Here is a 20,092-nt window from a genome sequence, read left to right on the forward strand (position 1 = left end):
AATACAAGAAACGCTTCTCGTCTTCAATCACAGAGTTATTAGTTAGATTACAATAATTACAGATTCTCTCTGTCATTGGTATATTGTTCCATCTACCTGTTTCTATAGCTAAACAGTGCCCTGAGCATCTAAACAAGAACAGAGATCGTACCAGTTGTATGTTATGTATAAATGCAATGTAGCTCTCCTGTACCACCAAGGACTTGCATTGTGAATATATATTCAACTTCTTATTTTCTAAAACTGATGTGTACCATGCATTTTGTGTTTTTCTCTCAATCGTTGATTCAGAATAGATGTGAATGTTCTTATATCACCTATACTTTGAGCCTCAAAGGCACTAGAGAAACCATAGAAATACAATAGAACTTGAATGCCGGAAACCCATGTTTTTCTACCTACTTCATCTAACTGAAAAAGCATATTATAACATTCTTGGATAACGATAATTAGACATGGACACTCATTTTATCCAATACATGATACACCTTTTAGGTAGTAGACAATGCAGATCTACCCAGATCGCCCAAAACTGCTAATTTGCTCACACCTGTATTGATACACAGGAGTTTTTTTACAGAAGGATAACTGAACATTCTCAATACACTCCACTGGCTTAAAGCCCCATATCTCAGATCCATAAAACAATATGGGTGCAACCATGTGGTCAAACAAATACGACGCTTGGTTACAGCTACTTTTATGCTTACGAACAAACCTTAATAAAGCAAGCATTTACAGGGTTAACATTTATGTAATATGTACTGCATACTATTTTCACATACAACGATTTTATATATGCAATTTTTGTAAGGCACTGTTTGGAATAGCATGCTACCATACTATTACTGCAGGATTTAGTATGTATACTGTTCATAGTAGGCATTTTCTGGATGCACAGAATCCCCAGGGGACCTGCTTACATCTGCCGAAATGTGCAGCATACAACCAGAGCGCACTGCACGGATTACTATAATGTATGCCACAATGCAGTGGACTCTTTTTGACCTTACATTTCCACGGTGACAAATCATTATTTTGCTGGACTGCAACTATATTTTTACACAAAATGCCAAAATAATTGTTAATTTTAGTTCAGATATCATAACTAAGTTTTGTCTTTAGAACAATCTTAACTAAAAAGATAAGAAAATTCTTAACTTTACATTACCGGTCAAAAGATTTAAAATATTAGAATGACATTCTAATATTCAGATGAGACGTTAAACCGAGGTCCTGACTCTCTGTGGTCATTAAAAATCCCAAAATGTGTTTCGAAAAAGACAGTGATAGAGCCAATGAGCAAATTTGGCCAGGATGCCGATCCTGGCCAAATTTGCTCATTGGCTCTATCACTGTCTCCTCTCCACCAGTAAGCTGGTGTGTGGTGGGCGTTCTGGCGCAATATGGCTGCCGTCGCATCATCCAGGTGGATGCTGCACATTGGTTGTGGTTGAGGAGATTCCCCCCTTCCTTATGTAAAGCACTTTGAGTACCCAGAATAAGCACTATATAAATGTAACAAATTATTAGAATGATTTCTGAAGGATCATGTGACACTGAAGACTAGAGTAACGATGCAAGAAATTCACCTGTGTCATCACAGGAATAAATTACATTTTACAATATATTCAAATAGAAAATACTTATTTGACATTAGCTTATGGACACTTATAATCGGATTGACAGCTTAATCGGACTAAATAACCTTCATGTAAACACCTTAATCGATCCGATTGAGCTCGATCCGAATGAAATTTCGATCGGATTGAAAGGGGTGGTTTATTCCTTTTGTAATCCGTTCGAGAGAACATGTAAACACTTGATCGGATTGAAAACCTAAACTGAAAGGACTGCGCATGTGCAATGACGTTAAATAGCGTAATGACGTATGATGCGCGGAACGAGCGTCTCCCTGTTGAATAAAGTGTCATATAAATAAGTGTCCCGTCATTCTAAAATTCTCATTTCACTCAGCGTCTGTGAAGTGAAGCAGGACAACGTCCCACCAGTCCTTGTTTTAGATTCTCATCCACAGACGACTGGTTTTGGCCGCGGGGAGAGGCATTTTTACTGCGTGATAAATATAAGCAGCACGGCAAAACGGTTAATATGCTCATTGTCTCCAAATCATGACCAGAGACGGATTAATATTACGTCTGCTGTTTAAACCAAATTAGAACCAATAGAGGAGAATAGTTATGCGCGAACAGCGTGAAAGTCTGTATATTTGTGCAGTGTGCGCATGTCAAAAAATCTATTCTGATTTGAAACTTGTGACATATAAACGCGCACATCAACCCGATTACTTTATTTATCGTTCATGTAAACACCGTGTTCGGATTCATCAATCGTATTGATTTCATTCCGATTGAACCAAAAGGTGTCCATGTAAACGTAGCTACTATAATAATTTTTCACAATATTACTGTTTTTACTGTATTTTTGATCAAATAAATGCAGCGTTAGTGAGCATACGAGTGTTCTTTCAAATACATAACTTAATTATTCCAAACTTTTGATCGGTAGTGTATTCTTAAGTTAGAAGTAAGACATGTTTTATTCTTATTATTGAATCATGGCATAGCCTTCCTGTAGCTCAAACAGTAGAGCATTGGCGCTTGCAACGCCAAGGTCATGGGTTCGATTCCCAGGGAAAGCAAGAACTGTGAAATGTGTTTCTTGAAATGCAATGCAAGTCGCTTTGGATAAAAGCGTCTGCCAAACGCATAAATGTAAATGCATATAATATTCCACACGGTGTGCTGTACACTACACATTTGGAAAAACATAGTCATCCTTTTCAGATAGAAAATTGTCCTTACAGTATCCATACTGCACAATTAGTAAGAGTATGCTAGACTGCATGTTTGAACGGACGTTTGTGACAGCAGGACAGAATGGATACACTTTACGGAACAGATCCCGTGTATTCAAGTTGTTGCATCTTTCTGTCAGGTTTGCTGTCACGCAGACAGGCCCGGACGTCAGACAGCTGAAGGTGAAAACGGGCCTTGGCGGCTCCCGCTGCCCTCCGTGGCGCTGGTCAGATCAGAACGCTCGGTAATGGCGTGAAACAGGGCAGAGGGAGATCTGAGGAGATGAGAATCGAAGGTGAGGATGGCTCTAGGCGCCTCAACCGCGGGCCCCCCGTGGGAGCACGGCCCACCGCCCCCCTCGTTCCCACCCGTCGCCCCTCCGCACATCTTCAAAAGCACATCCCTCACCACCCCCTTCTTCCTCGCGGACACAGGATAATGCTCTCTACTCTTTGATTACACTTAGCAATTGGAGAGCCCTCCGTTCGAGAGTGCTGGGTATTATCAAAACCAATCAACATGAACGTTTTTTTCTCTCTCTCCCAACCTCTGCCGCACCCACTGGAGGACGAGAGCAGGGGGGGAGGAGTGTTTGGTGGGGGTTTAGAGAGAAAAAAAACAGTTATCGTTGAAATAGAGACATCAGAGTAAATGGGCAGCCTGTTGAGAGATGTACACATGACTTAGAGTTGGAGAAAACCAGACTGATGGATCCTGAGCGCCACATTGTATTGTGGGAGAGACAATAGAGAGACTGGAACGCTGTTGCTCAGTCCCGAGGTCATTTTCTAGAGGGCACCACTGTGGGAGAAACGGCTTCAGTTTTATAACATCATTTGAATATTAGTTTATGCCACGGATGATGAATTAGAGGGACGGCTGTCGTTTGTTAATAATTCAGTGGCGCACGGATGGTGGGATAGACTCGGACAAATACTTGGGCTTCATTCCTCTGAGGATATATGAATAATGCTCATTTGAGATCAAGGATTGTGTGAAGGGTGTTTAAAGGTTGTGCGTCGACAGCGCAGCAGGAGATTATATACTTTCTTGCTGAAGCACTTAATGTGACTTATGAGTGTTTGTTTCATAAGGATGAAACCGGACGAGGAGTTGGCTCAGATTTCTTGTGTCCCGTTGAGTTCTGTGGGAAAGAAACATCCTAAATGAGATCTCCTTGATATCTCAGTTGTTTCTCCTAGGTTGCATTGAGATTAATTGGACTTTTTCTAGAAGTTTCCTGATTCTTCTCAGTTTGTAAAAAGATCTCTTCAGTATGAAATCAATTAGTTCTCATCAAATTCTTTCCCGGTCAAATATTCTGAGCCTCTATCCATGTTCATTCAATAGCTCTATATATGCTATTACTATATGTGAACTATTTACTTTTGATTTGAGACCATCTGTACTTTTAAATGAATCAAAAATGACAAATGTATTTAGACTATGAAAGAGCAACCTGTGAACAATAAAATATTTATTAAAACTGATTTCACATGCATTCCACTGCATCATGTAGGGGAAAAAATGAATGTTAATGAAGACTTTTATCTTTTGCTTGTTAGTTATTGTTTTTTAAAATACTTGTTCATGTATTCCCTGTATACTTTATTATTTGCAGAAAAATCTAACATCTAAAATCATATTAGCTCCTTATTTAATGTCTTTAATGTCAGAGCTGTCTAGTTTTGTTCCTTCTATGTTTTATTCCTGATGAATATTTTATTGCTCATGGGTTGCTCTTTTAATAGCTCAGGAGTCTAAATGGGGAAAATGTCCTTAATTTTCATGAAAACAACGGAAAAAAGTTAATATTCCCGAAACCGGCTTTAAGTCCTTTAGGCAAAATATCTATTTTTTTTTTTTCTTTTAATTTTATAGTGAATTGAGACCTGGGTGTTTCTTTTTTTTATGAGATTTACCCATTAACTCTCTCGAGCTATGAAAGAGCAACCTTTGAACAATAAAGGCTTCCTGCATATGTGTGTGAAGATGTTGTAATGGAAGATGAGAGGAAAATCTGAAGAGGACAGAAACTGTGAAGGAGGAGAACAAGATTATTTCCCCTGCGCTGACATGTCGTTTTTGTGTTCATGTGTGTGTGTAGAGTTTCAAACTCAACGTGGACAGTCACAGCGCTCTGAAAGACAGTCTCCTGGAGAAGGGACGGCAGCTCCTGGAACTCATCACCTCCCACAAATCAGGTACAGTTCTGCCGAGCCACACATTTATTATTAATGTTTGTATTAACATAGTGACCTTCAGAATTTATAAATCCTCAAGTAACCGCTTCTGAACCGCCGAGCGCACGCCTTTTCACATACATTACAAATGGCGCACGGCCCGCTGAATTGAGTTCTGGGATAAAGCGGAGAGGCAGGTGCTGCGGCCAGCCGAGCACTTCCAAAGCCGTATATGAAGAGAGCGGGAATTAAGAACAGCAAGTCGAGGAGTCAGAGGCCATTGCAGTCACTCGTTCCTCTACAATATCTGTGATTATTCACCTGAAGAGTCTCACCGAGTGCTCGGCAAATGCACAAATCCACTCAGCTGACCTCCCTGCTGGTATGTCTCGTCTCCACTGGGTAAAGCCGGCTACCATTAAATATGCAGATGGTTCTCAGAGGCGGGAGCGGTTCCTTATAATGCACTGACAGTCCTGTCCTGCGGTGCCACAGCATGACAACGGCTCCCTGCCAACACAAACATGCTCTCTCGCACCTTTACAATAACCCAACCTTCCGTAGGGATCTACTTAAAGGGGCCAGTCTATACATTTTTCCTCATTTGGATCATTAGGACCAGAAATGTGTATTTAGTGAAGTAAATAGTAAACATTTTGATTTTAAAGGGACCATATTCTACAGTTCATACATTATCGTTCAAAAGTTTAGCATTTAGCAAAAGGCTGCATTTATTTTATCAAAAATACAGTAAAACAGTAATACTATGAAGTCTTACAATGTGAAATAGCTGATTTCTTTTTTAATACACTTTAAAATGTCTTCAGTGTCACATGATCCTTCAGAAATCATTCTAATATGCTGATTTGGTGCTCAAGAAACATTTCTTATTATCTTCTTATGACTAAAAAACTAGTGCTGTCAAATCAATCTAACATAAAAGTTTTAGTTTATATATATATATATATATATATATATACTGTGTATATATATATATATATATATATATATATATATATATATACCAAACAAAAAACTTTTGTTAATGTGATTAATCATGATTAATTGATTTGACAGCACTTTGAAAAACGTTGTGCGGCTTATTATTTTTGTGGAAATCATGCTAATTTTGTTTAGGAATCTTGATGAATAGAAAGTTTAAAAGAACAGCATTTATTTGAAATAGAAATCGAATAAATGTAATATTATAACCGTCTTACATATACACAGTAAATGTCTTTACTTCAATATGCATTAATCTCTTGCTTGTTAGAAATATTATTATTATTATTTAAAACTTACTGACCCCAAACTTTTAAATGGTAGTGTAAATGTAAATTAATGAATGTTTTGTTATATATCATACATTGCTACTTCCATATTTTGGGTTATTTGAAGGCAACATACAGTGTGACACAAAATTCTGAGATCACATTGAAAATCTTGTTGGATTTTTAGGATCTTGAAAAACCAAATAAAAAAATCGATTTCTATGTCACTAATCAAATGCTTGTAAATGAGTGTCATTGATCATGTGACTTTTTGAACGTAAGGTCAGATTTTCTTCCATTAAAGCTCAAGATGCTCTTTGGATCATTCTCAAATCATCCCAGAGAACATCAGGTTTTGAATTTCACCTTCAGTGCTGCAGTCATTAAAGCAAAAGATGACAAACCAAAGACTTTTATTAGATTAATGTACATTTTCAAGGTCGACTTTCCACTTAAATTGTTATGCTGATATAATTCTTAATGAAAATGTTTGAATTTAATTAGAAAAGATGTAAAATATAAACTTTTTTACTTCTCATTTTGAGTCTAAATAGTATACACTCATAGTACATATTCATTTCAAAAGAGCAAGAAACTCTTGTTTTCCCCTTTAATTTCAGCTCTGTGATTAGGAGCAAATCTCCTATCAACTTCCCACCTTGACCATCATTGTCTCGTATCTTAGCAACTCAGCGGACGGGCATCACTCCACAGGTACGAGTCGCAGCTTCCATCACAGAACGCCGTCGGCTGCGACGAGAGGCCTGATCCAGGCACAATGCGGGGTCACACTCCAGAAGCCCGACTTCCGCCTCGGCCGCATTTATCTTAATTTATGCTTTTTAATTACTTTGAACAAATAGGGTTTGCAGACGGAGATGCTGATTGTGGCCGGTGAAGACGCAGCGGACACATGATAGGTTTTGAATATAGAAGCATCCCATAATACTGAGGGATTAACTCAACGCCCAAGTCCTCATCAGATGCAAAAACACACTCGCGGTCTGGCTCGGGTCACCACCATCAAGTGGCGTGAAAATCAAACGCCTTGTCCCCCCCCAAACCCCCCCCCCAAACCCCCCCCCCCCATCTGTTGATTAGTGGAGAGGAAGATATTATCATTTAACTTGTTCAATATTTTATTTTTTACCAGAGGTTGGTTTTAATGATTTAGATGATGGTGGTGATTATGATAATGCCATGAGCATTATTATTAGTGATGTGTTTGAGTTTAAGAGGGAAAAAAGAAAGCGAAGTGCGTCTGTTGGATCATTAAGGGGCGAGTCGTGATAAATGGTTAAATCACAGCACATTAAAGGCTCATTAAAAACAACTGTAGGGGGATGTGTGTGTGTGGGACGGGCCGGCTGGACGGCGGGAACATTGCACTGTAGGTTTAAGTGGGTGTTCTGCCCATTGGCTGACATTAGCGGTGTGCATATATGCCTGGAACAGGCTGTATTCAGAATGGTATACTAGCAAACTGCATAAACTACAATCAAACTACAATCCGGCCTCTAGTTCATAAATGCCAGAGGAGAACTGGCCCCCGACTGAGCCTGGGTTCTCCCAAGGTTTTTTTTTCTCCATTAGGTCACCTGATGGAGTTTTAGGACACCATTAGGTCACTTGATGGAGTTTTTCGGTTCCTTGCCACTGTTGCCTTTGGCTTGCTCAGTTGGGGATATTTTGGGGATATTTAATTTTATTCTATCAATCAATAAATTCCACTAGAAACAAACTTTGTTGTATTATTTTATTTTAATACTGTGAAGCTGCTTTGATACAATCTGTATTGTGAAAAGCGCTATACAAATATACTTGATTTGATTTGATTTGATAATGTGCAGTACATATTGTTTACTGCATATTACTATTTGAAATGGCATATGAAACGGTGTGCATCAAGATTTGCATTGTTGTCAGATGATCTCAATAAGTTGCAAGCATTTCATTGATTAGCATCCAGTTATCATCTCCCAAATAAATAGTTAAAAAAATAACCCGACTTTGTGTGGAAATATCTTTACCCAGTAAGATATTTATAAAATAAATGCTGTTCTTTTGAACTTTCTATTCATCAAAGAATCGTGTATCACGGTTTCCACAAAAATATTAAGCAGCACAACTGTTTTCAACATTGATATTAATCAGAAATGTTTCTTGAGCAGCAAGTCAGCATATTAGGATGATTTCTGAAGGATCATGTGACACTGAAGACTGGAGTAATGATGCTGAAAATTCAGCTTTGCATCACAGGAATAAATTACAGTTTAATATATATATTTAAATAGAAAAAGGTTATTATAAACAGTAATAATATATTTCACAATGTTACTGTTTTCCGGTATTTTTTTATTAAATAAATTCAGCCTTGCTGAGTATAAAAATACTTATTTCAAAAACATTTTTAAAAAAATCTCACAACCCCAAACTTTTGAACGTTAGTGCACATATATTTAGAATGTATGTGTATAGATAGTAGGACGGTAAGTGATAAGAGGCCATGGGTTACAATGATTTGTATCCATATCCAACATTCTTAATCCAATATTCTTATTAGTTAAGGCACAACATGAAGTGGAGTGGTAAATTTTTTTTACGTGGTTTAATTTATGTATATAAATAGTTTTTTTAGTTTAGAATTTTTAGTTCATCAGAATAAGCTAGTCTTTTGCCAGATGATACATTTGGTATATGATAAAAAGTGTTTGCAGTTTTTTTGATGACTGCAAAAAAAGTGGCTGATATCAGCTCCAGTTTATTTATCACACACACAAAAATAGAAGCAAATAGAAGGTCAAACTCATTGAATTGTGGTATTCGCTTTTTCACACAGTGCGCACTGGGATAAAAAAAATGCATACTTTGCACAGTATACATACTACTATTCATTCAAAAAGGATTAGTATCATGCCATTTTGAATATACACAATGTGTACAGTAAATAATTAAGATGTGTGTTCATTTGCGCACCGTTTACTGATTTTCATGGTTGTACTGTATATTACTTCAATATTTGTATCTATTTTAGTGCTGTTTTTATTATTTAATAGTTTTCCTTTGTATTTAGATGATGCTTAAATGAAATAACTAGTACATTTAGATTAGATCATTTTTAATTAGTAATTTAGAGGAACAGACCTAGTTAAGTTGGCAATCTCCTCTTTTTCAGGTTTGAACATATAGGGCCCTATCTTGCACCCAGCGCAATTGACTTTGTACACCGACGCATGTATCATTCCTATTTTGCACCCGCGCAAAGCACACTTTTCCCTCCACAGAAGCACGTCGCTAAACTAGGGAATGAACTTGCGCTCCCTGGGCGGTTCAGCGCAAAAAAGGAGGCGTGTTCCGGCGCAAACGTTCCTTCATGCTATTTTGCAGGTTTAGAAAACAATTGCGCCACTAACCAGGAAAAAATAGTTTAAAGTCAGTGGCGCGTTGCGCATGTTATTCATATGCTATTTTAAGGGCGCATGCTTGGCCATAATCAATGTAGCGTGTGCACAACGCGCATACACTTTGATTCTCTCATCTACACAGAAGCAGCAGTTTTAATTTTTGCAAATCATACATTATTACGATAGATAGATAGATAGATAGATAGATAGATAGATAGATAGATAGATAGACAATTTATTATAAAAGCATACATCTAGCTTACACATTTACCCAAATTATCATACGCCTTTTTAATCGAAGTTAATTTGGGTGTGTTTCTCCATCCCCAACGTCCCTGACGAGAGCGTTGCTCTCCTTGGCTGTGAACCGCTCCTGGCGCGCGTCTGGCAAATCTGCCGTTATGATAGGAATCCGCTTTAGAACAAGCGCGTCTGCTCTTAAAGGGAATGTGAGATGACGCTCTGATTGGTTTATTTCACGTTACGCCCAAACCACACCTATGAATAATGAAGCTCTTCAGACCAACCCATTTTAGATTTGCGCCTGGCGCAAGAGTAATTTATCCCGCTGGGAAAATAGCAACAGCGCCAAGACCCGCCCACAGAGTTACTTGCGTTTTGCGCTTTGACACTTGCGTTTCAGATCGTTAAAATAGGGCCCATAGTCTTTGGATTGCAGACCTTTAACCATTACACCATTGCATTTATAACGTGTGCATTGAGTTTTAGAAACATGGCACTCAAGTTACAAGAAGTTTTAAAAAAGGCCTCTCTTGACCTTGCGTTTTTTCTTTCCACTGACCCGCGTCTCACGTTTTTAACCACAAAATGGCATTCTGTGTGACCGTATCTCTTTATGTGTGCTCACAGGGCTGCGGGACATACTCCATATGATATCCCACCAGTGGCAGGAGCTGCAGAGACAGATCCGCCGTCAGCACAACTGGATGCTGCGCACACTGGATGCCATCAAAACCCACATCCTGTCCAGCGAGAGGGACGAGGAAGAGCGGGAAACTCACAGTCATCACGGCAGCCCCAAGGTACAGCCGAACGTGACACCGTCAAGCCCGTAACAGCCCCGTGTCCCAAGCCTGAGTCGTTCCATCTGTCTGCGGCTCTCAGTTCCTTTCTGGTAGCCCGTGGCCATGCTCTGCTCGATCAGCAAAATAAACAAACAGGGCCAAGCTCCGCTGCGGAGGAGCGCCGCGTATTTCCATAAGAAACGGCTCGAGGAAAAGCTCTGCAGGGAGACATTCCTTTCAGGGAGGAAACAGGGGAGGGGACACGCCATTGGCGTGATGCGAATGAAAATTTTCTGTCCGTAAATGAGCATGAGACGTTTCATAGCTCCCACAAACACACACAATTATGCTTTAGAGGCAACGTGCTAGACTCAATTTACACTTCACACTTAATGTGTAATTGCAGACATAGTTATTTGGGAGACCAATTTCTCATTGTTTAATTGTCAATTGTGATTGGGTAATTGCACTCCAATTAGGTGGCGTGTTTGTTTGCCGGGCGCTGAGAGCGAGGCCTGGCGGGAACCGAGAGGCGTGTTTGTGTTTCTGTGTGGCGTGTGTGAGAACAGCAGCTTTAGGAACAGCGTGATCTCAGTTGTATTTCCCCCGGGAGCGTCAGCATCGCCAGGGCGCAATCTCCCTTCCTCCTCTGCTCCGTAATCTCTTCTGCTTCATCTGCAGAAAACAGGAACGCCAGGGCCTAATATTTCTCTCTCTGGTTCTCTTTCTTCTGTCTTTTTCCCTTCTCTTTTATCTGCTCAGATGGTCCGTGGTTATGTTTGGAATAGCATATTAAAATACTACTTTTTCTATCTCAGCAGGATACAGTACATTAGTATGAATAAAACACTTCTGCATTTACCAAAATGAGCAATATGAAACAGAATTAGAACATATCTGTTTTCACTCTTTGATTATTTGCAAAATGTTTGCAAAAATTTTACTCAAAAGTGGATTGAATATGCAAAATAATCCATGGCAGTGCTTAAAATGGAATACTAGTATAGTGCAGAGTATTTACTGTACAAATCTGAAATCTGGCCAGGCCTAGAAATTAGGCAGTTTAGTCCAAATTTTCTGAAGAGATTTGATTGCTTTATATGATGAACAGATTTAATTTAGGCTTTTATTCACATAAAAACATTCATCAACGCACACATTAGATATGGTAAACGGAAGCTCAAGCATGTTTGCTTGACGTACAAGAACCAATGAGGTTCATTCTTGTTACGCAGCACGTTTGAGCTTTCGCAAGAACCAATGAGGTTCATTTTCATGTGTTACGCAGCACGTTTGAGCTTTTGCAAGAACCAATGAGGTTCATTCTCGTTTTACGCAGCACATTTGAGCTTTTGCAAGAACCAATGAGGTTCATTCTCATGTTACGCAGCGCGTTTGGGCTTCCACAAGAACCAATGAGGTTCATTCTCGTGTTGCGCAGCACGCTTCAGCTTTTGCAAAAACCAATGAGGTTCATTCTCGTTACGCAGCACGTTTGAGCTTTTGCAAGAACCACTGAGGTTCATTCTCGTGTTACGCAGCACGTTTGAGCTTTTGCAAGAACCAATGAGGTTCATTCTCGTGTTACGCAGCATGTTTGAGCTTTTGCAAGAACCAATGAGGTTCATTCTCGTGTTACTCAGCACGTTTGAGCTTTTGCAAGAACCAATGAGGTTCATTCTCGTGTTACGCAGCACGTTTGAGCTTTCGCAAGAACCAATGAGGTTCATTTTCATGTGTTACGCAGCACGTTTGAGCTTTCGCAAGAACCAATGAGGTTCATTCTCGTTTTACGCAGCACATTTGAGCTTTTGCAAGAACCAATGAGGTTCATTCTCGTTTTACGCAGCACATTTGAGCTTTTGCAAGAACCAATGAGGTTCATTCTCGTGTTACGCAGCGCGTTTGGGCTTCCACAAGAACCAATGAGGTTCATTCTCGTGTTGCGCAGCACGCTTGAGCTTTTGCAAAAACCAATGAGGTTCATTCTTGTTACGCAGCACGTTTGAGCTTTCGCAAGGACCAATGAGGTTCGTTTTCATGAATTACGCAGCACATTTGAGCTTTTGCAAGAACCGATGATGTTCATTTTCATGTTACGCAGCACGTTTGAGCTTTTGCAAGAACCAATGAGGTTCATTCTCGTGTTACGCAGCACGTTTGAGCTTCTGCAAGAACCGATGAGGTTCATTCTCGTGTTACGCAGCACGTTTGAGCTTTTGCAAGAACCAATGAGGTTCATTCTCATGTTACGCAGCACGTTTGAGCTTTTGCAAGAACCAATGAGGTTCATTCTCGTGTTACGCAGCACGTTTGAGCTTTTGCAAGAACCAATGAGGTTCATTCTCGTGTTACGCAGCACGTTTGAGCTTTTGCAAGAACCAATGAGGTTCATTCTTGTTACGCAGCACGTTTGAGCTTTTGCAAGAACCAATGAGGTTTATTCTCGTGTTACGCAGCACGTTTGAGCTTTCGCAAAAAAAATTCATAGAAGGTCAAGTTGAGCCCATTGCATTGTGGGATGCAGTATTCCATGCACTGTGTTTTGGCCGTTTACTGCCCATTTTGGCAAATTTAGCATTTCATTCAATGCATACAGAATACTTATAGTCTGCATACTACTTTCTTTCAAAAACAGTAGGTGGTATTCTGAACAAACTTAATGTGAACAGGCCCTACTTATTTCTAGTTTGTGGGCACCGACATAAATAATCGGGGTGCTTTTAAATTGTTTTGTTGCAATTAGAAATCACCACAATCAGTGTGATCAGTCAGCGTTGACAGCCATTAGCCGCTTGGTTACAGCGAATTAAGAGAGAGAGGGGTGAGTGATTCATTATCTGAGAGCTGTTAATGATGATCGGATGCATTGCCTAATTAGAGACAGGCCACAGGATTGTGGGAAGGTCACACAAGGATCCACAAATCTCTCTCTGTCTGAATCAGGGCGGATCCTGTAGGTCGAGGGCAGGTGTTGTGAATATGGGTCTATGTGGGATCTTGAGCCTAGATCAAACCATACAGTATGTGTCTTTTCGATTAAGCATGGCGTTTATTTACTTAATAATTTTAAGGCAACGGGTTTCCTAAACATTTTTAAGTTAAGTCAACTGATCACTTTTTACAGTGTGGTTTCCTCAGAAATATTAAGCAGGACAACATTGTTTTCAATCTTGATAATAATAATAATAAATGTTTCTTGAGCAGCAAATCAGCATATTAGAATGATTTCTGAAGGATCATGTGACACTGAAGACTGGAGTAATGATGCTGAAAAATCAGCTTTGCATCACAGGAATAAATTACATTTTAATATATATATATATATATATATATATTTTTAAATATTTCACAAAATTACTGTTTTACTCTATGCAGAAATGCTTTGGTCAGAATATATTGCTTTATAGACATTATTGAAAATAATCCAAAATATTCTTTTAAACCTGAACTTTAATGTAAACTAAAGTTTTGATTTATAGATCTTCATTTACTTTTCTTATACTAACATAGTATAATTGCATCAGACATCAAAGTTTTTGTTTAACTTTACTGAAGGGTACTGCGTGCTTTCACGCAGGTCAAATACTCAAACAAATGCTTTAAAGAACCTGTCTCAGGTCACCACATGGCCCATAGATTCATCTTAATGGAGGATCAGGGAATTCATATCACTTTCAGATCCCTGTTTCACTGACTAAACAATATTTGGAAACTGCTGTCAAGGCGCTCTTTTCAATGACAAGCCCCCCTCTTTGCTATTAATTCCTAATGCTTCACCACAACAGGTGTCGTTTGCGGTCATTAATTTGCTTTGGTTAAAAAACGGCTCACAAATGAGCAATGCGTGCCGTCAGAGGAGTAATATATACCGCCTTACCCAGACACTAAGTCTGTCCCTAGAATGCCATTAAGGTGTGTACAAAGCAGGCCACATCTCTCTCGACAGCCATAACGGTTTGTTATTATAGCTGCAAACATATGTTCGCACCCACGTCTTGCCGTCGCATTGTGCTGTCTGAATTATTTTCTCAAGACCATAAAGTTTTAACATTGCTGGATGCTGGTCAAATGGCAATCCTGAGGGAATCCTGTCTAATTCAGTTATTCGCCTCTAATTAAACTGTAGGGGGAACATCACATAGACAAAAGTGGGGAGAGAGGCAATCATTAACAGCATGAAGCACCAACAATCCACTCTCAATTGCATGTTTCTTAGAAGAGAAAATTGTCACGCTCAAATCCGCCAGCCTCTCTGCTAGACGGAGACATTCTTTCATATCTGCACTAATATATACCGCAGTGAGGTACACGTGACTTTGTGTAAATCGCCTAAATGTCACAAGACATGAGGAAAGGATAGATGACAGGCGGACTTCATATGTCCTACATATGTGTAGGGATTCATGGGTAATATTTGTTGACCAGGTGTGTGCAGTGAAGAGTTAATTTGCGCCATCATATTCGCTGTGGGAATTCTCTGATCCGATGTCAGGCTGTGACTCATCTTCGTTCTTTTCTTAGTGAGATTTATCCACCTATAGAAAGGGATTGCATCCATTTTCTGCCTATTGCATTGACTCGTTCTTATTTTGAAATCAAATATGTGAACACTAAACCCTGCTTTACCCATATAGACACCTGGCATCCAGTTATTTAGATTAGACAGAATGTCAAAGACCAGTGGGATTGTGAATGTAAATAAATGCACTGGTGTTGTTTAAATGACTGTTTTCCATTTTAATGCAGCACTAACTGTTCTAAGGTTAGTGGATGACTTTTTTAGAGCATTTAAGCTGTGACCCATATAAGTAGACCAAAAGGTAAAAAAGAACATTTTGGCCAGTAACTTTGCATTCACACTGTACCTGTACATAAAAGTGGACTCTGATCTCTCTTTTTAAATCTATTTTACTTGTGACCAGCTGTCAACCCACTTTCTGTAATTTAATTTAATTTTATTTTATTTTATTTTATTTTATTTTATTTTATTTTATTTTATTTTATTTTATTCACACTCTTCTGTAAATGTGGATCTCTTTTTTTCAGTCTTGGACTCTACTTGTGGCCAGTTGTAAGTCCACTTTTATTTTTTATTTAATTTGATATATTTTATTTTTATATATTTATAATTTTATATACTGATTATTTATGTTAGTTTATGTTGTTAGTGATTTTATGTTTGTTTGATTTGACTAATGGAATTTTTGCTTTCACTACTTTAAAAAAAAATTTACATTTTTTTTTTTAAAGAAATTAATGTTCTTAATAAATTAATTCTGCAAGGATGCATTAAATTGATCAAAAGTGACAGTAAATACATTTTATTTTTTAGTTATATATATTATATATATTAGATATTGATATAGATATATTATTTATTTTAGCTTTTATTTTACTTTTTACTTTAATTTGACTATTAACAATAAACAAGCCAGTTTGTGAACATAAAAACGTGATAATTCAGTATCCCAACCCACCACCCCTCTCACACCATGCTTAACCCCGCAGCCTCTTTACAATGGGATACATACTAGGTAGATAATATCACTGAAAAAACGAAGTCACAGGAATTATGAAACTTAAATTACAGGAATACAAAAAACAGAAGGTATGGTATTCACTCTGAGTCCTGCTCATTGTTATGTGCAATCTACTTCTCAGCAGCTATAGTCCAGACCTTTAATGTAGAGACTTGTGCAAAATTGACCTAAGACCGTGGATATTTCCAACATTATAATGTCCTGGAGTAGTGTCAACCACTTGTAAATATCCAGGGTGTGTGTTTGGAGCCAGTATTGCAGGGTTTTTTGCAGACATCAGACCGGCAAGCCAATTCATTTTTTGCAGCTTAGAGAAGGCCAACAAAGAATCGTCATTCAATATTAATACAGACGGGTTCACCGAGCTTTTATTTTACTTTTAAGATTTTTTTTTCTAAATTTATTTATAAGAGAAAATTTATACAGTAATATATTCCAGTAATATATAGTTATGCGCGCTCACGAATCCTCTCATTAACAAAGTGTAGACGCAATGTAAATAAGAGATTCATTGTGCATGTAGACAGCTTCATTGATTATAACTAAACTTTGTGAGATCACGAACTGAGATGAGTAACAGCTTTTTAGTGATTTTAAAGGGAGCTGTCTTTGCTTACTTTGCACTTTTTAGGCTATATATAATCCATTCAGAATTTGAATGCAAGTCGACACATAATGCAATTGATATGATTAGCCTTTGGCTTGACTACGTTATGAAACGGCTAATAATGCGTTGCTAATGTTGCTAAAGACAGCTGCCTTTTAAAAATCAGGATCCAGAAATTATGATAGAAAAAGCTCCGCACGCACGTTGACGGGATTGGTTGCAGGTTTGTGACAAGTTGGTACACTGCAGTTTTAAGGAAAAAGAAAATACTCAGCAATGGTGTTGACTGATGAATTTGCATTATGGTTTGTTTTAAAGCATGTTAAATACACCACACAGACATATAAACAAACTTGATTTTCACAACATCTTTGAGCCCTAATTTTGCTTAAAAGTGAAAAGACCTTTTGGACTAGTAGTGGTATAGTATTTTAATAATACGCAATCCGCATTTAATGCAAATTGAATGGGCAGGCTCTTGAGTTGATCCAAGTTCGGTTTACTTTAATAAAGGGGTTGGAGTTCATTTGGAGTTTTGTGAAGCTCTCTCAGACACCTTAAACGAAGCGAGTGTGAAAACGCCCTGAAAGTCCCTGCCCCTGATTAGACCATGTTATTTCTCACTAGCCAGTCTAATCCTGTAACTAACCTTGTAAAAATCGCCCTGGGGTTAACAACCGAGCCACGGTGCTCTAACATTTACTCATATTTTTTTGGGTCAGAATTTCCACACGCATCCTCTTTACCGGTTTATCGACTTGTTGGGGACCTCCTCCATGGCCCGAAGAGTTTGCAGTATCTGCACCCGTCCCTCTCGCAGCGGCCGGGCAGAGCGTAGTCCCTGCCAGCTGTCTGTGGCATATTCCTCCACTGTCATATGTATGTATGTATAAGGCAGGCAGGACTCTTATCGGAGACTCCTTAGAGACAGCTTGTCTGCCCCGGGGCAGTTATTTCACCCCTTGCTCTGCGCTGAGCGCGGCACGCTGAGAAGGAGGGGGAGGGGGAGAGGGAGGGCCCGGTTTCTGTTCGCTGGCATATGTTAAAAGCAGCCATGCCACACTACGCCACCCAGCCATGCATATGGAGCAGTCTTAGGTATATCAAAGTCCCCATGCTTAAAAAGTGACCCGGGGTTATTTCTGGGGAAAATGAAATTTCAGGAGGTGGCAGCCGAAGTTTTGGAGGAGAGCAAGGCCCGGCCACCTCTGTGTTATAAGTGCAGACTTTAAAAGTGGAGTTCACTCCAAATTTGACGTTGGTTAAGAAATTGTGAAATTAAATCAGACTTCTTAAGGTTTGATGTATGTTTAGCCGCACTGTGATAGAGTTATAAGTTTGACATGCTGTAAATTGAGATTTTTAGGGTGTAAGGGAAGTTTGGGTCAAGAAGTCTTGTTAAGCTTTTCGCTTTCGTTCTTGAAGTATTATGGTTCATATATATATTTGTATGTATATATATATGTATATGTATATATTTTATTTAGAAAACATAGTTCATCTTTTAAGAATATATATATATATATATATATATATATATATATATATATATATATATATATATATATAAGTTATAGTATAGTAAAGTTTTTTTTAAATATATATAAAAAAATATATATATTATATAAATATAAATATTTATATAAATATAAATGTAAAGATGCATTAAACAAATCAAAAGACAACAATGCGATGTTACAATTCAATACAAGAACTTTATATTCATCCAATAATTAAATAATATTTTTTTTTATCCCGGTTTCCACAAAATATTAAGCAGCACAACTGTTTCCAGAAATGTTTCTTGAGCAGCAAATCATCATATTAGAATGATTTCTGAAGGATCATGTGACACTGAAGACTGGAGTAATGATGCTGGAAATTCAGCTTTGCATCACAGGAATAAATTACATTTTAAAATATATTCTAATAGAAAACACTTATTTTGAATAGTAATAATATATTTCACAGTTTAACTGTTTTGCTGTATTTTTCATTAAATAAAATAAAAACTTTAGTGAGCATAAGAGACTTTCATAGTCGCTAATCCCTAAGGATGCGCAATAATACTAGTGAAGGTTCCTTTAGCAAACAGCAATAATATAATATAAAAAATTAAACTGTGAAACATGTTTGCAAATCCATCCCAGACTCATGAGAGCTTGTTTAACAGAACTTCTGTTAATTTTGAAAGACTTAATATTCATCCAACCCCTCCTGAAAAAAAAAAAAAAAAATGTTTATCAAGTTCTACATGAGAAATGAAAAATAATCAAGGACCCAAATAGGTAGTCATTTATTCCAGGTCTCTCTGCTTATATTAGCATGCAAAAGCACTCAAGCTGTAATTCATAAAGTGACTTAAAATTGACATACCTCTTTAAGTGTTTTTTTTCCCTCGCTTTCTTTTGCCAGCGGCAGTTTGACAATTGAAATGAATGTTTTATGGAAAAATTAATAGTGCCTAGTTTTTGCAGACAGTTTCAAATATTTAATCACACAAATGATATGAATTAATATGCAGACAAGGTTTAATTCATATTAATTTTTTCTTCCAAATGAGATGTACGAGCAACGTGTTTTGCAATGAATATTGTTAGCATGACTTGAATAAGTGGCTATGTGAAATGTGCACTTCATAACTGCCTTTGCCTTCCGCATCCATTGTGTCTTTTTCCAGTCGTCCTAAGTTCACCGGGACATGCACTGGAATATTGTAATTTCTATTTTTTTATGAAGGATGCATGGAGACATAAGGATTTTCCAATCAGACGTAGACATGTATGAAGTCGTAAACCCCCGGCCTATGCTGAAAAACTCGTCTTGTGTGACTTAATTCGTTTTTTTTTTCTCCCTCCGTCACTTGTCCTTTGGCTATATATCGTGCCTGAGAAAGTCTGGAATATAAACCAGATTGTATTTTTTATTTCATTTGTATTCTGCATTCTGCACAATCGGATCAAAGATTACCCAACTTGCTTGCGAAATAAAGCAACAAGGATCACTTTAGGCTGTAATTATTGGAATCAGAGCTTTTTCTGAAGAAAGCACAATGCAGAGGGATGGCACACGCTGTCATTTCCAGCGCAGTCTTGATGGCACGACTGTAGATGTTTAGTCAACTCTGTCAATCGAAATCAGATTAAGACTGATCTGATAAAAGTGTTGTGATATTTTGATGTGGCTCTTGAAATGCATTTGATTTTTTTTTCCTTTAATACACTGTTAAAAAAGTTTTCA

At 38.1% G+C, this 20,092-nt stretch overlaps 1 protein-coding gene across 3 annotated transcripts in view; it reads left to right on the forward strand.

Moving 5' to 3' along the window:
- The window catches only part of akap6 (A kinase (PRKA) anchor protein 6), a 167,155-nt gene that overhangs the window by 56,509 nt on the left and 90,554 nt on the right, over positions 1-20,092 (forward strand). For all 3 annotated transcript variants that reach the window (XM_084096982.1, XM_084096983.1, XM_084096984.1), the window contains 2 exons: positions 4,927-5,023; positions 10,548-10,720. In XM_084096982.1, coding sequence (XP_083953108.1) covers positions 4,927-5,023; positions 10,548-10,720 — 270 coding nt within the window. The remainder of the gene's footprint in view (positions 1-4,926; positions 5,024-10,547; positions 10,721-20,092) is intronic.

The sequence above is a fragment of the Abramis brama genome (assembly GCF_963993115.1).
Source record: "Abramis brama genome assembly, chromosome: 21".
NCBI lineage: Eukaryota > Metazoa > Chordata > Actinopteri > Cypriniformes > Leuciscidae > Abramis > Abramis brama.